Below are 12954 nucleotides of genomic sequence, written 5' to 3'. Positions count from 1 at the left end.
AAACAAAATAGTGGCTATAAGTATATTCTTACTTGCATTGACATTCTATCTAAATACGCTTGGGCTATCCCTTTGAAAGATAAAACTGGAGAAGAGGTAACTAAAGCATTTAAAAAAATATTCAAAGACAGAATTTGTCAGAACTTGCAAACTGACAAAGGAACGGAATTTCAAAACAGGGTAGTACAAAGATACCTTAAATCCAAAAACGTAAATTTTTTTCACGAGCGATAGCGAGAAGAAAGCTTCAGTGGTAGAAAGGTTCAACAGAACGTTGAAACAGAAAATGTTCAAGTATTTCACGTTCAAAAATACTCATAGATACATCGATGTTTTGGATCAGTTGATCAAGAGTTATAATAACACGTGGCATCGCAGTATCAAAATGAAATCTATCATGGTGACAGAGGAAAATCAGTCTCAGGTATGGCAAGAATTATACAAAGACATCCTAGGAGAGAAAAGTATAAAATTCAAGTTTGCAGTCGGTGACACTGTTCGCATAAGTCGATCAAAGATGATTTTTGAAAAGGGTTATGAACATAACTGGACTCGCGAAATATTTACCGTAAAACAGCGAATAGGCAGAGATCCCCCTGTTTACAAGATAGGTGATGCTGATGGAGAACCTATTAAAGGAACTTTCTACGAGCACGAGCTGCAAAAAGTGAAACCTAGTGAATATTACCAGGTTGAGAAGATCTTGAAAAAGCGGAAACTTAAAGGCAAAATCGAATACTTTGTGAAATTCAAAGGTTACCCAAATAAATTCAACGCATGGGTCCGAGAGTTGAAAAGGATATAAAAAGACAGTAACCACTAAATTGTTACTCATTAGAAAAATGTCTTTCTTCCTAACACTACCCATCGATAGTTCAGCTGCGTACTACCCAGGTAACACGATATCTCACTACATTACCCAATTGCCAAAACCGATTCATTTGTCTGGAGATTGGGAATGTGAGTTATCTGAAATAATTTACCCTCATTGCTGGTACAACGTGACGGAAGGTTCCAATCTTATAGGATTTGACTTGGGTGATGGCGAACTTCAAGGACGACATATTCCAGCTGGGAATTATGAAACAGTGTCCGATCTAATAAAAGGTATTGAAATCGAATCCTTCAAGAACAGCATTACATTCCACTACAACGACAGCTCTAAGAAAGTAAAAATTATCCTGAACGATGGGGCAAGATTACTGTTGAACACTGGTATTGCTGAACTATTAGGTTTTGAGCCTACCCTTCTTAAAGAAACCACAGAGAGTCCTTTCGTAGCAGACACAAATGTATTTTATCCTGTATTGTACATTTACACCGATATAATAGAGCCACAAGTGGTGGGAGACGTTCAAGCACCTCTCCTACGCGTAGTTAGAGTTAAAGGAAGAGACAACGAAATAGTCAGTGCATACTATGACCGACCACACTACTTTCCTCTTTCTTCCTTATATAGCAGATCGCAGCTTTCATTAACTGTCATTCGACATGGACGTGTTGAAGCTTAAACACCCTTTTACGGCAGTATGCTCTGGTCCTACTTCATGCGGGAAAACTAGGTTTGTATCAAGGTTGCTTGCAGAGCAGATGATAGAACCTTTCCCTACCGAAATAGTATGGTTTTATGGGGTCTACCAGTCATTTTACGAAGAAATTCCAGGAGTTCAGTTTGTTGAGGGGTTACCCGATAATTACAACTCCTACATCGGTCAAAGAACATTGTTTATCATTGACGATTTGATGACTGAATTAGGAAACGATAAACGGTTAACAAATCTTTTCACACGGGGAAGTCATCATAAAAATCTGTCGGTGGTGTTCATAGTCCAAAATTTCTTCCATAAAGGAAGTGAGATGAGGGAAATTTCCCTGAACGCCCATTAATTAATTTTATTCAACAATCCTAGGGATCGTAGTCAAATACAACATTTAGCAAGGCAGATGTATCCTGGTAAAAGCAAGTTTCTCCAGGAAGTTTTTGATGACGCAACTAAACAGGCGTATTGTACATTTACAATATCCTGTATTGTACATTTACACCGATATAATAGAGCCACAAGTGGTGGGAGACGTTCAAGCACCTCTCCTACGCGTAGTTAGAGTTAAAGGAAGAGACAACGAAATAGTCAATGCATGCTATGACCGACCACACTACTTTCCTCTTTCCCGGCGAGTATTTCAAACCATCGAAATGGAGATAAGATCAAGTTCTGGTAAACGCATACCATTCAATAGAGGTAAAGCCATAGCAGTATTACATTTTCGCATTAGACAAATACTATAAAACTGTTAAATGTACAACTTCAAGATCATTTTGAAGTGAGATACGAAACTGTAAAGATGAAGGTTCCCTATCACTGCTGTACAAAATCGTTCGAACAATATTATTTGGAGCAAGCTGGAAGAGGCTTACCATATTATTCTGGAGTTACGCTTCAGCGAGGAAATGGATTAGGCAACATATTCGGGAGTTTATTCCGAGTCGCCTTGCCATTTTTGAAGCAAGGAGCCAAAACTGTTGGCAAACAAGTACTAAGATCTGGAGCGGACATTGTGGGCGACGTAATCAAAGGAGATAAAGTAAAAGTTGCTGCCAAGCGTCGTCTTAAGGAAGCTGGAAAAATTCTCGCCGAAAAAGCAGTAAACAAGACAAAAGCAATGTTTGGTGAAGGCCTTAAAAGGAAACGTCGAAAGGCTCAACGCGTCATTTTTGCAAAGAAACCCAAACGGAGTACACGTGACATATTCGATTCGTGACGACTTACCGACTCAAAGATTCCCCCGAACTCGTGAAGTCCGAGCTGAATTTATTTTCTTTACCTGGCACGCAAACAGTAATAGAAGGTGGCAAATGGGTGACTTTTCACCCTATAGCAAATATATCAGATGGAGGTCCCATAGAATTTTACATTTCTGGCAGTGGAGAAGAATACTTGGATCTTACACAAACCCTGTTATACGTCAAGGCCAAAGTGGTGAAAGGAAATGGAAAGCCTTTGACCAAAGAAGACAAAGTAGGGCCTGTAAACCTATTTTTACACTCTATGTTTTCACAGGTTGATGTTTCGCTTAATGATCGCCTAGTGTCGTCATCAAACAATACTTACGCTTATCGTTCAATAATCGAGACACTTTTGAATCACGGTATTGATAGCAAGACAAGTCATCTTACTACTGAACTTTATTATAAGGATACTGCCGGAAAAATGAACATCGTTGATCCTGAAGCTAAGGACGGAAATGAAGGACTAGCCGAGAGGACTGAATTTATAAAAGAAAGTAAGACGGTTGACATGATTGGATCTATCCATGGAGATATTTTTTGCCAAGGACGATTATTATTGAACCTCGTTTCCCTAAAGATAAAACTTATTAGAAGCAAGCCTGAATTCTGCCTTGTATCTTCAACCTCAAAGGCCGATTACAAAGTCATGTTAGATCACGTATCTATACAGATAAGGAAAGTGAAAGTCTCGCCTGGTGTGCTCGTTGGTCATGCCAAAGCATTGTCTCACACATCAGCAAAGTATCCTATAGATCGCATTGTATGTAAAGTCTACTCACTTCATCAAGGAAATATGTCCTGGATTCAGGATAGTATAGTAGTGGGCCAGTTGCCAAAAAGAGTTGTCGTTGGTTTAGTAGACAACGACGCGTTTTCTGGCTCATACAATAAATCACCTTTCGAATTCAAGCACTATGACTTGAATTACATAGCAGTGTATATAGATGGCGAGCCAGTACCCTTCAAGCCCCTGGAACCACAGTTTGACCAGAATCAATACGTACGAGCTTATCACAGTTTGTTTCTCGGAACAGAAAAGGCCTGCAAAGACGAAGGTATTGATATTTCTAGAGAGGAATATCCGAATGGCTATTCGCTCTTCGTATACGACTTATCAGCCGATTTATGCCACGGCGGTCATTTCAGTCTAATAAAACATGGAAATCTACGACTGGAAACCAAGTTTAAAGCACCATTGCCTAACCCAATCTCCATCATTGTATACTTGGAGTTTGATAACGTGATAGAGATCAACCAGACACGCAACATATTGTTTGATTTCAGCAGTTGAATATGTATTCCTCCCAGATAGAGAAAGTGTTAAAGAAAGAATCACCGTATTTCATTGGCGTGTTTCCCTCCGATAAGATACCCAAGAACATTAATTACCCGGCTTCCTTCGTGGTCAACAGCGATGATCACACCAAGCCTGGGTCACACTGGATGGCCGTTAATTTACCAGATAAGAAGATAGTGGAGTTTTTCGATTCGTATGGACAGAAGCCAGAAGTATATGGAAAAGACATCGCTTCATTTATTAAGAGGTTCCCAAAAGTTTTGTGGAATGAAACACCTCTACAATCTCTGACTTCAAACGTATGTGGACAATATTCTATGTATTTCTTAATCAAGCGCAGCGAAGGAAAATCTATGGAAGATATTGTAAATTTTCTAAAAATGAATGGTTGTGACTTTGCTTTGTATCAATATTTCAAGAAGAAATATGGTGTAAGAATGATTTTTAATAAATAAAAAAAAATTTAAAAATGAATATTTCTTGTGTTTGTCGTTATTGTGTAAATTACTGTTTGAAAAAAAAAATCAGAACAAAGACAAATTTTTACATTATTGATAACATTTATTTTTTTCTCATAATTACAGAGTATACCACGTAGGGTTTTCATTTCTTTCATAGCTTCATCAAATAATTTTTTTCCAGCGGGTACATTATTTTTCTTCAATCGGTTTACACGTTTCTGCTTCATAGATTCTTTGAATAGTTGAACAATATCGCTTCCAGGTACAACTTCACCTTTATACACGAGTTCACCTTTTTCATTCCAGAAAATCAGTTTGTTATTTTGCTTCATCTTCTCGATCAGTTGCTTGGTCGTCTGCTTTTTCTTTGGAGCTGTAGATTTCAATATAGAATCTTCATACTCCATTCCATCGGATTCTTCGGTCTCGTTGTCGACTTTGACGTCGCCTTGAACTTCTTTGGATGAATTGTCAGCAATTTGCAAGTATTTTTGCAACACTTGCAAATACTGTTTTGCTTTCTCACCGTCATCAAGAACTTTTCTCTTTAGAATGGAATTAATATCTTTGTCCAACAGCCCGAGTTGTTCTTCGACGGCATTGAGATGTCGGTCTGCCGCAACGATGACGTATTTTTTAGCGTGTTCCATTTACTAAAGTGGAGATGACGGAAATCGCAGCGGGTAATAGCAGGCTTAGAAAGCCGTTTCCTTTCTGAACCAATATGCGTCTTTTTTTATATAAAGGCACCTTCTTGGCGGCTAAATTTCTTAAACTTTTTCTGTACTTGCTGAGTTTATCTCTTCGAGATTTCGTTACAGGAATGTTTCCTTTGAGTAAATTCAAACAGACCTCGCACAAGGCTTTGATAACACTGTTTTGACTTTTTTTGATCAAGTCGAGGCGTTTTTTAGGTTTGGCTTGAGATATCTGTCGTAGGAGTTCAAGGTGATGATGCGCGTATCGAGACATCAGGATCACAAATGGGGAAAATTTATCTGTTGCCTGCTATACATACCGAATTTCACAGCCTTGTTGAGCGCGCAGTGGTCGAAATTCGCCCTGTGCTTGAAGCACTTCACGTGAGCAGGAGGTAAGACAGAAACTCGAGGAAATTCTTCTAGGTCGCAGCACTCTACACCACAAACATAAGTTATAAACTTACATTTCTCGAGTCCCTTGCAATATAGTTTGGAGTGGGAACGGGATAAGAAGGTTAGTATGTCTGTGAGACTTTCGTAAGGAAAGTCACCACCGGACCAAGACATGTTATGAAGATTGGCCATCACCCATACAGCAGAACATTTCTCTTTCATTGTTAATTTTGCCCATTCGAACGGTGGTTGGAAAGTATAAACACCGTAGCTTCCAGAATCTACCGAAAAAAAGGCAAGTTCCTTCACTATGTATCCCTCCGTCTCGGACTGGAACCCTTCGAAGTCAATTATTACACTCCCCATGACCGCTGCTGTTGGTGACTATCTGACTTATCTGGACTGGTAGACGTAGTGTATATCGTCTCGGAAAATACCGGTTTTTAGCCTAAGCCCCTCCTCCGTAACCGGTTTTAAATCAACTAACAATTATCCATACGCCTGTTTAGTTGCGTCATCAAAAACTTCCTAGAGAAACTTGCTTTTACCAGGATACATCTGCCTTGCTAAATGTTGTATTTGACTACGATCCCTAGGATTGTTGAATAAAATTAATTAATGGGCGTTCAGGGAAATTTCCCTCATCTCACTTCCTTTATGGAAGAAATTTTGGACTATGAACACCACCGACAGATTTTTATGATGACTTCCCCGTGTGAAAAGATTTGTTAACCGTTTATCGTTTCCTAATTCAGTCATCAAATCGTCAATGATAAACAATGTTCTTTGACCGATGTAGGAGTTGTAATTATCGGGTAACCCCTCAACAAACTGAACTCCTGGAATTTCTTCGTAAAATGACTGGTAGACCCCATAAAACCATACTATTTCGGTAGGGAAAGGTTCTATCATCTGCTCTGCAAGCAACCTTGATACAAACCTAGTTTTCCCGCATGAAGTAGGACCAGAGCATACTGCCGTAAAAGGGTGTTTAAGCTTCAACACGTCCATGTCGAATGACAGTTAATGAAAGCTGCGATCTGCTATATAAGGAAGAAAGAGGAAAGTAGTGTGGTCGGTCATAGTATGCACTGACTATTTCGTTGTCTCTTCCTTTAACTCTAACTACGCGTAGGAGAGGTGCTTGAACGTCTCCCACCACTTGTGGCTCTATTATATCGGTGTAAATGTACAATACAGGATAAAATACATTTGTGTCTGCTACGAAAGGACTCTCTGTGGTTTCTTTAAGAAGGGTAGGCTCAAAACCTAATAGTTCAGCAATACCAGTGTTCAACAGTAATCTTGCCCCATCGTTCAGGATAATTTTTACTTTCTTAGAGCTGTCGTTGTAGTGGAATGTAATGCTGTTCTTGAAGGATTCGATTTCAATACCTTTTATTAGATCGGACACTGTTTCATAATTCCCAGCTGGAATATGTCGTCCTTGAAGTTCGCCATCACCCAAGTCAAATCCTATAAGATTGGAACCTTCCGTCACGTTGTACCAGCAATGAGGGTAAATTATTTCAGATAACTCACATTCCCAATCTCCAGACAAATGAATCGGTTTTGGCAATTGGGTAATGTAGTGAGATATCGTGTTACCTGGGTAGTACGCAGCTGAACTATCGATGGGTAGTGTTAGGAAGAAAGACATTTTTCTAATGAGTAACAATTTAGTGGTTACTGTCTTTTTATATCCTTTTCAACTCTCGGACCCATGCGTTGAATTTATTTGGGTAACCTTTGAATTTCACAAAGTATTCGATTTTGCCTTTAAGTTTCCGCTTTTTCAAGATCTTCTCAACCTGGTAATATTCACTAGGTTTCACTTTTTGCAGCTCGTGCTCGTAGAAAGTTCCTTTAATAGGTTCTCCATCAGCATCACCTATCTTGTAAACAGGGGGATCTCTGCCTATTCGCTGTTTTACGGTAAATATTTCGCGAGTCCAGTTATGTTCATAACCCTTTTCAAAAATCATCTTTGATCGACTTATGCGAACAGTGTCACCGACTGCAAACTTGAATTTTATACTTTTCTCTCCTAGGATGTCTTTGTATAATTCTTGCCATACCTGAGACTGATTTTCCTCTGTCACCATGATAGATTTCATTTTGATACTGCGATGCCACGTGTTATTATAACTCTTGATCAACTGATCCAAAACATCGATGTATCTATGAGTATTTTTGAACGTGAAATACTTGAACATTTTCTGTTTCAACGTTCTGTTGAACCTTTCTACCACTGAAGCTTTCTTCTCGCTATCGCTCGTGAAAAAAATTTACGTTTTTGGATTTAAGGTATCTTTGTACTACCCTGTTTTGAAATTCCGTTCCTTTGTCAGTTTGCAAGTTCTGACAAATTCTGTCTTTGAATATTTTTTTAAATGCTTTAGTTACCTCTTCTCCAGTTTTATCTTTCAAAGGGATAGCCCAAGCGTATTTAGATAGAATGTCAATGCAAGTAAGAATATACTTATAGCCACTATTTTGTTTACTCAATGATTGCATATCAGCTAAATCTGCTTGAAACTGTTCGTTCATGCCACCTACGATAACACGATTCCTGCGAAAATTCTTTCGCGCTGGCTTATGTAATGTATAAGCCTCATTACCGTCTAACCATTTTTTCACTTGTTTCAGAGAAAAATTATAACCTCTTTCTTTCAAGTTCCGATGCAGAGCATTTATTCCTCCAAAACTTCCTGGTTCTGTTGGATCTGTATATTTTTCCATTTCACAGTTTCTACCCAAAGTTTTTCAAACTCTTCAACTTTACGTTTGAATCTAATGGCGTCTTCAACCCAGAATCCGCGCCTGCAATAATTACCAACTTCAACAACGGTTACTGGACCGAATGAAACAAAGACTTAACGCCATCCATAAGTATAATGAAACTTCTGTTGAGTTACAGTCAAATAAATAGTAAAACACTCAAAAAATAAAATACCAACTCAAAAATTTAATTCAATGAATTTAATTCACATACTTGTAACAAATACAAATTAATCAACCAGGCGACGTTTAGCATCGTTAACGAACTCAGTAAACTTAATGGAATTTAAAAACTCACAGCTCACTTCATAGTGCTGCCTAGACAGATACACATCAATAAATTCATATATATCAAAACATTGCACGGCGTTCAAAAATGTCTCAAAAGAATTGTGGTCGTTTGTTTTCTCAATATAGTTTAACGATTTTAAGTCACCTTTTTTAACAATGTACTCACGGAATGCAGCATGGAGGTCGTCTCGCATGACTTTTTTGTTCATCCACTGTTGGCTTCCTCGAGCTGTTGAACCCCACGAAGTCGCCGTAAGACGAGACCAAATCCAATAGATCCAGACGAAAACACTCTATGCTCAGGTTGATGTTATCTTTAAGTTCAACCAACTTATACCATTGGTCTTGGCTGAATTTAATGTAATTTTTGCTCGGCACACCATTGTGTAATCGCTCTTTCACGATAGTGACATTCTTTTCTGTAGGGCCGATCTTTGCGTAAACGTCCTTATGCACAATCACTTTAGATGAAGCTGTAGCATAGTCCAGTTCATAGTTGATCTTGTATGATGACGCCATAACACAGTTGAAAATAGTTTGGTCCACGGCAATACCGACTTTGGTTGGATACCATCTGTTGTTTAACCAGTTGAACTCCCTTACGTGGACCAGCCAAAGCCCGACGAACTGCGGCCAATTCGCGAATTGTTCGATTTCGGGCTTTGAAAGAAACACATGTAACATTGGGTGCAAAAAAGACGCCACCCTTAAAGGTTTTCGAGGCTCCGAAATAGTCACGACGCCCTGTTCCCGCTTCATTTTCGCACAGAGCCCCGCGTGCGTCTGGTCAAAGGCGACTTTGCACATATTCGGAGCACTCTTTTCTAAAAAATTTCACCGATTTACAAAATAAATAAGTTTAAGAATTAACTGTAAAACTCACCAGATATTGAAGAACAAATTTACCAGATTTTTAAAATTAATTTTTCCTCCACTCTCGTGAAACACAGGAGGGTGGTGCGGAAGACAGCAACGTCACTGATGACGCCTGGAATTCAACTGCGCAGTAGAATCATCACTCGATCGTCAGCTATCCCTCGAATTTGGCGGGAAATTTCAAGCCTTCTCATTGGTCATTGGGTCATCTTTCACATCCGGGAGCTCTTACTAATTTGTTTATACTGCCGTGAGAAAGAGGAGTGAGAGAGCTGCGAGACAGAAGGAGCAAAAGTCGTCTGCTCTCTCTCTCTGGTGTTCAAGTGGGAAATTTCAAGCCCTCTGATTGGTGGATTGGCGTTCCCCAGAATCCGGGGATTTCGAAACTTTGTTTATACCAAAGAACAGGAGGAGAGCAGAGAAGGAGATGGAGAAGATCACGACCACCTAGATAACGTTATATAGGAGGTCGTGGCCAGGGCTGCATTCATCTGAAATACCACGACTAACACCCATGGTCGCCACACAGGTGGGGCTGACAGGGCTCCAGCCGGAGGGACCCGGGGTGACGATTCTAACTTTTTTTTTCATGCAATAAATTCACTTCTTTGGGACCCGTGAAACATCTGACAAGGAGGCCAGCCAAAAATCCCAGCCTTGGGGCCCCCAAGCCAGACTTTCCGTGGGCCCTTCCATAGTGAATATATACCATAAAAACGAAAAAAGATGGTAATTGTCCAGGGGGTTGAACTCAGTCAGTCATTCAGTCCCACCCTTGTGAGGGCCATGAACATATGCAAACACTATCCGGTCAAGGTAAAGTTAACTCACGGCAACACCAAGTTCCTAATCTCTTAGATCATCACTTCGCCAAATTATTCGTATTTAAATGGAACTGGAAGGGAAATTCTGATGAAAATAAATGCTGAGAGTCAGAAAATTCTTTAAAAAAGCATTTCTTTTGTTTTTCAATGCTAAAATATCCAATTTTTGCATATAGTGGCCTCTGAAATGTACCAATAAACTTAAAACTATGTTGAAATAGGCACTTATGGCAGAAAAATTTCAAAAAAGGCATTTTTACAGAAAAGCTTGAAAAAGGCAAGAAAACAGGGCCGTCATTTTAACTTTTTCAAGGGGGGAGGGGCAAAGAACATGTACTCAACTCAAGGTATGCATATATATATATATACACATACCATTTGTAGCGTATTTTCAAAAGCCAGGGGGCCAATGCCCCCCCCCCCCAATGACGGGTCTGCCAGAAAGCATGGTTTTTAATTTTGCCTGAACTTCCGGGCTCTAGTAATCAAGCACGATATATTGAGAGACATTGCACTTTAGTTAATTTTACAAAATTTATGTGAGATAGATGGCATCACATGCCGGGATCGAGTTGGCGACTGTGTGAGGGCGCGCGTGCGCTTAAAGTGTTTCATGCATCATCTTTATCAAATACATGTTGCAATTCGATAACTTTGATCATTTCTCGAATCTTTTATTGCTGTTTTTGCTTAATGTAAATAGTAGAAGAAAAGGAATCAAATACTGGGATTCCCAAAAATATAGGAAAACATTCTGAAACACGTTAGAAAATGTAGATTAATTTAAAATTACTACAGTATATTCCGCTTTACACGTTCCCTCTTAGAAAGTTTTCTCGCTTAGTACGACTTATTTTCGTAGTCCTAACCTTCGCTAAAACTTTCGAAATTTTCCCGTTTAAAGTGTTTTCCCACGCCTACAACGTTTTCCATAACAAGTGTTTGAAAATGCTACTAATGGATTCACTGTACATGAGCTCTTCAATGTTATTTTACTTGTTTAAAAACCGAGAGTTTCTTGTCGCAAATAAAATCAAAGATTGCATCTCAATATTTAAATATCCAAATTCGGAATTCAAAAAAGACGCCCTGGTATAGGTTGTCGAATATTAATAACACTCAGGGCCGCAACTAGATGCTTGGTCACCCGGGGCAAGCACGCATTTTGACGCCTCCTTGTGATGTTGAAGGAGAGGTTTCAGAATGAAATTTGTGCCCCCTCGGGTTTAGCACCCGGGGCACGGGATCCGCCTGCTCCCCCTCCATAGGCGGAGATAGACTTGGAAGTCTGGGGGGGGGCACGGTCATTATTGCTGCGGGGCAAGATGATGATGTCGATTCATCTATACATATATGCATTAGATCTGTCGACTTCACCTTTGATGCTGGGGGGGGGGGCAGTCTCCCCCCGTATCTCCGCCCATGCTCCCCCCTAGTTGCGGCCCTGATAACACTAGTTGCAATCAGCCTAAACCCATGGGTGGAAATACGAGGAGGGGCATGGCTGGGTAATGCGCCAATGACAGAGTCGACCGATCTAAGGTTTATGCATATATTTGAACTGGCATCATCATGGAATATTAGGCATAGCTTAGCATTCTAATATTAGTCTATCTCCGCCTATGCCAAAACCTCATATATACAGTAATTTATTTAATAGTAGGCAAAATGAACTATCGACGCATAGGCAAAGATAGACTTGGAAGTCTGGGGGAATGCACGATGATGTGAATTCATATACACGCATATGCATTAGATCTATGGACTCCATCTTTGACGCTGGGGGGGGGGGGGGGTATCACCCACCCGTATCGCTGCCCATGTATCGTAGAAACGTAGCCTACATACTAAATTTTCGGACCTTTGTGCACATTAAATGTATAAGGGCCTCCTTTCACAAGCAATAATAGTTGAATGTTAAAAAAAATTTGAATTTAATCAAAATTGTTTTTCCAAAACATTCTACTAAACCACGCAACTCGTCCGTATTCCTCTGCGGAAGCGAAACTTTTAACGAATTGGTACATGTTGGAATGTGCGTGTCCGTTTTGTGAACCTAACGTGAAGCTCGTTTCTGTGTAATGCTTGTTATAGTGCTGCCATCTGCCTCCTATTTTTCAAACTATGAATCAAGTGTAATGATCGAAGATTTTATTGTTGTAGGCATGTTGCTCTCTGTGGCGAGACTTTTTAACGGGGAGATCGCGGCTTGCATTCGTACGTCGTAGTTGGGCACCACAGAAAACCAACTTCAGCCGACTGTTGCGACGGTGGAGTTTGAACCCGGGCCATCGTGGTGATAGTCCGCCACTATGAGCACTCGACCACCACAGCGGCCATCCAAAACATGCTACTACTACTACTAAACCACGCATGTACCTCGCCCATATTTCTCTGCGGAACCTGTAACGAATTGGTACATGCGGGAATGTGCGTGTACGTGAAGTTTGTTTCTGTGTAGTGCTGTCATCTGCCATCAGTTTTTCTAACTATGAGTGAAGTGTAATGATTGAATAATTGTTTCGTTGTAAGCCTGTTGCTC

At 40.0% G+C, this 12954-nt stretch overlaps 1 protein-coding gene across 1 annotated transcript; it reads left to right on the top strand.

Annotated features, from left to right (window-relative positions):
* The first annotated feature begins 2343 nt into the window (after positions 1 to 2343).
* On the top strand, positions 2344 to 4079 carry LOC149065213 (uncharacterized protein F54H12.2-like). The gene is made up of 2 exons (XM_089254459.1): positions 2344 to 2734; positions 2878 to 4079. Exons 1-2 carry the CDS (start codon positions 2344 to 2346, stop codon positions 4077 to 4079), a joined length of 1593 nt encoding a protein of 530 aa, XP_089110585.1.
* The last annotated feature ends 8875 nt before the right edge of the window (positions 4080 to 12954 follow it).

Source organism: Pholcus phalangioides, unplaced genomic scaffold (assembly GCF_987345545.1).
Source record: "Pholcus phalangioides strain wild (caught in Gottingen) unplaced genomic scaffold, Ppha-v1.0 ptg000041l_1, whole genome shotgun sequence".
Lineage (NCBI taxonomy): Eukaryota > Metazoa > Arthropoda > Arachnida > Araneae > Pholcidae > Pholcus > Pholcus phalangioides.
The sequence above is the reverse complement of the archived record's forward strand: the minus strand, read 5'-3'. Positions and strand labels throughout refer to the sequence as shown.

What these genes read in the sequence shown, in the direction of transcription:
- LOC149065213 (XM_089254459.1), top strand. Translation starts at nt 2,344, where the DNA reads ATGAAGGTTCCCTATCACTGCTGTACAAAATCGTTCGAACAATATTAT. An exon ending in TGCAAAGAAACCCAAACGGA is followed by an intron (nt 2,735 to 2,877) that starts GTACACGTGACA and finishes TTCACCCTATAG; the next exon opens with CAAATATATCAGATGGAGGT.